Source organism: Eimeria tenella, genomic scaffold (assembly GCF_000499545.2).
Source record: "Eimeria tenella Houghton genomic scaffold, Eth_scaff534, whole genome shotgun sequence".
Taxonomy (NCBI): domain Eukaryota; phylum Apicomplexa; class Conoidasida; order Eucoccidiorida; family Eimeriidae; genus Eimeria; species Eimeria tenella.
Window position 1 is genome coordinate 1260 of NW_013543407.1, and position 2391 is coordinate 3650.

At 59.3% G+C, this 2391-nt stretch overlaps 1 protein-coding gene across 1 annotated transcript in view; it reads right to left on the reverse strand.

The window, feature by feature from the left end:
- Window positions 1–1861: 1861 nt before the first annotated feature.
- Window positions 1862–2391, reverse strand: part of ETH_00010055 (uncharacterized protein) — a gene marked incomplete at both ends in the record, with an annotated part of 1120 nt that continues 590 nt past the window's right edge. Inside the window, 2 exons of the mRNA XM_013377501.1 lie at window positions 1862–2039; window positions 2236–2328. Coding sequence (XP_013232955.1) covers window positions 1862–2039; window positions 2236–2328 — 271 coding nt within the window. The remainder of the gene's footprint in view (window positions 2040–2235; window positions 2329–2391) is intronic.

The window sequence follows — 2391 nt, forward strand, 5'->3', positions numbered from 1 at the left end:
GGCTGCTTGAAGCAGCTCTTGTTACTGCCGCTTCTGCAGCTGCAGCAGTTACTTCGAGCAGCAGAAGCAGCAACGTAAAGTGCCGTAGCGGCAGCAAGAGCAGCAACTGCAGCGGCAACAGCAGCTGCTGCAGCAGCAACTGCCGCTGCAGCAGCGGCAGCTACTCAAGCAGCACCAGAAGCAACTACAGCAGCAGCAGGAGCAGCAGCAAGAGATGCATAGAGGCAGGCCAGCGCAAGAAGGGAAAAAAACAGCAGCAGCAGTTGCTGCTGCATATGGTGCGGTGGCCGCGCAGGAGGCTGCTGCTGCTGCAGCTGCTGCAGCGGCTGCAGCTGCCGCTGCAGATCCAAATGGTCAATGAAAACTAGGACAGCAGCAGCAACTGCTGCTGCTGGCAGCTGTTGCTGCGGCATAAGGAACTGCTGTTCCTGCTGCTGCTGCTGCTGCTGCAAATGGTCAAGGGCAGCTAGTACAGCAGCAGCAACTGCTGCTGCTGCAGCCAATGAAGGAAAACGCTTCGTCAGTGAGAACCCCACATGCTGTTGCTGCTGCTGCTGCTGTTGCTGCTGCTGCTGCTGTTGCTGCTGCTGCGAGCCCAACCCTGTACGGTTCTCTGCACAGCAGCTGCGAGGGCCAGCACCTGTTGGCAGGCTGTCGCGGCAGCAGCAACTGCTGCAGTCACAAACGCAGCAGCAGCAGTACACGCAGCAGCAACAGCAGCAGCAGCAGCAGTGAGGACGGTATCCGTTTGGTCCCCGTTGCTGCCTTGGCAGCCGTCGCCGCTGCTGCACCTGCTGCTGCACCTGCTGCTGCACCTGCTGCTGCTGCAGCCGACCCTACACCACGACTCTCGCTGCCCTGCTACCGCTACCGCTGCCGCTGCTGCTGCTGCTGCTGCTGCTGCTGCAGCTGGGCTATGAGGGCCTGCAGCAGCCGCTGCAGGTTGTGCAGCCCAAAGAGATAGCCCTCGTCTCTGGGCCGTCGAGACAGCAGAGACACATGGGCGAAGTCCACCATGTAAACGGAGACAGAAGCAACTACTGCGTCTTCTGCGCAGCTGCTGCAGCACCACTCCCCGCTGCTGCTGCTGCTGCTGCTGCTGAAGGGGCAGCAGCGCGCAGCATCCGGGGGCGGGGGAGGGTCTGCGTCGTAGACCAGCAGCAAAGAAGAGCCGTGGAAGGCGAGGAGGGACTGGGAGCTGAAGAAGGAAAGCACCGGCAGCAGCTGCTGCTGGCACTGCTGCAGCAGCCGCAGCGTCAATTTGCTGCTGCTGTTCACTCCGAAGAAACTTTCAAACAAAGACAAGAAAGCCCCGTCGCTCTTCAGCGCATGCGCAGCAGCAGGCGCGAGCAGCACGGAGCCCGGCGGCGGGAAACGGGCTGCGTCGCTCCCTGCTGCTGCTGCTGCTGCTGCTGCTGCGGGGTCTGCTGCTGCTGCTGCTGCGCGATCTCCTGCGGCAGCGGCGGCAGCAGCACACTCGCCGGAGGAAGCAGACACTTGGGACCTCTCCTTCAAGGCATCTGCTGCAGCAGGAGCTGCAGCAGGAGCTGCAGCAGGAGCTGCAGCAAGAGCTGCAGCAGGAGCTGCAGCAGGAGCTACAGCAAGCGCTGCACTAGGAGCTGCCGCAGCAGCTGCAGCAGGAGCTGCAGCAGCAGCTGCAGGAGCTGCAGCAGCAGCGGCCGCAGGAGGGGCTGCTCTCGGCCTTGTCTTACAGGGCGCCGCTACGCCGCAAACGGCAAAGCCATGAGTTGCGAAAGACCTGCAGCAGCAGCAGCAGCAGCAGCAGCAGCAGCAGCAGCAGCAGCAGCAGCAGCAGCAGCAGCAGCAGCAACAGCAGCAGGAACTAACCATCACTATCTCCTCAAGAAGCGGCAGCAACACCCCCAGAAGAAGACCCCTTTATAGTGCCCCCCGCACCCGCGATGAATATGTGGCGCAGCGGCGTGCTGCTGCTGCTGCTGCTGCTGCTGCTGCTGCTGCTGCTGCTGCTGCTGCTGGTGAGGAGGGCGCAGGTGAAGACACGCCGCAGCTGTTTTCTTCTGAGGAAAGCGAAGAGTCTGAAGAAGATGAGGAAGGTTTGTTTCATTTTTAATTTAATTTAATTTGATTTAATTAATTTAATTAATTTAATTTAATTATTTTAACTCAATTTGAATGCAATAAACAATTCTGCTTAGACAGCCAGGTGTCTGTACACCTGGAAATACCAACGAGCTAGCTGCCTTCCCCTCCTACTGGTTTTGTTTTGTTCTTATTTTGCTGCTGCTGCTGCTGTTTCTGCTGCTGCTGCTGCTGTTGTTGCTGCTGTTGCTGTTGCTGCTGCTGCTGCTGCAGTCGTGGGGTTGGCGGAGTTAGACATCAGGTGATCTGCCCTTTGCATCTTCCTGCAGC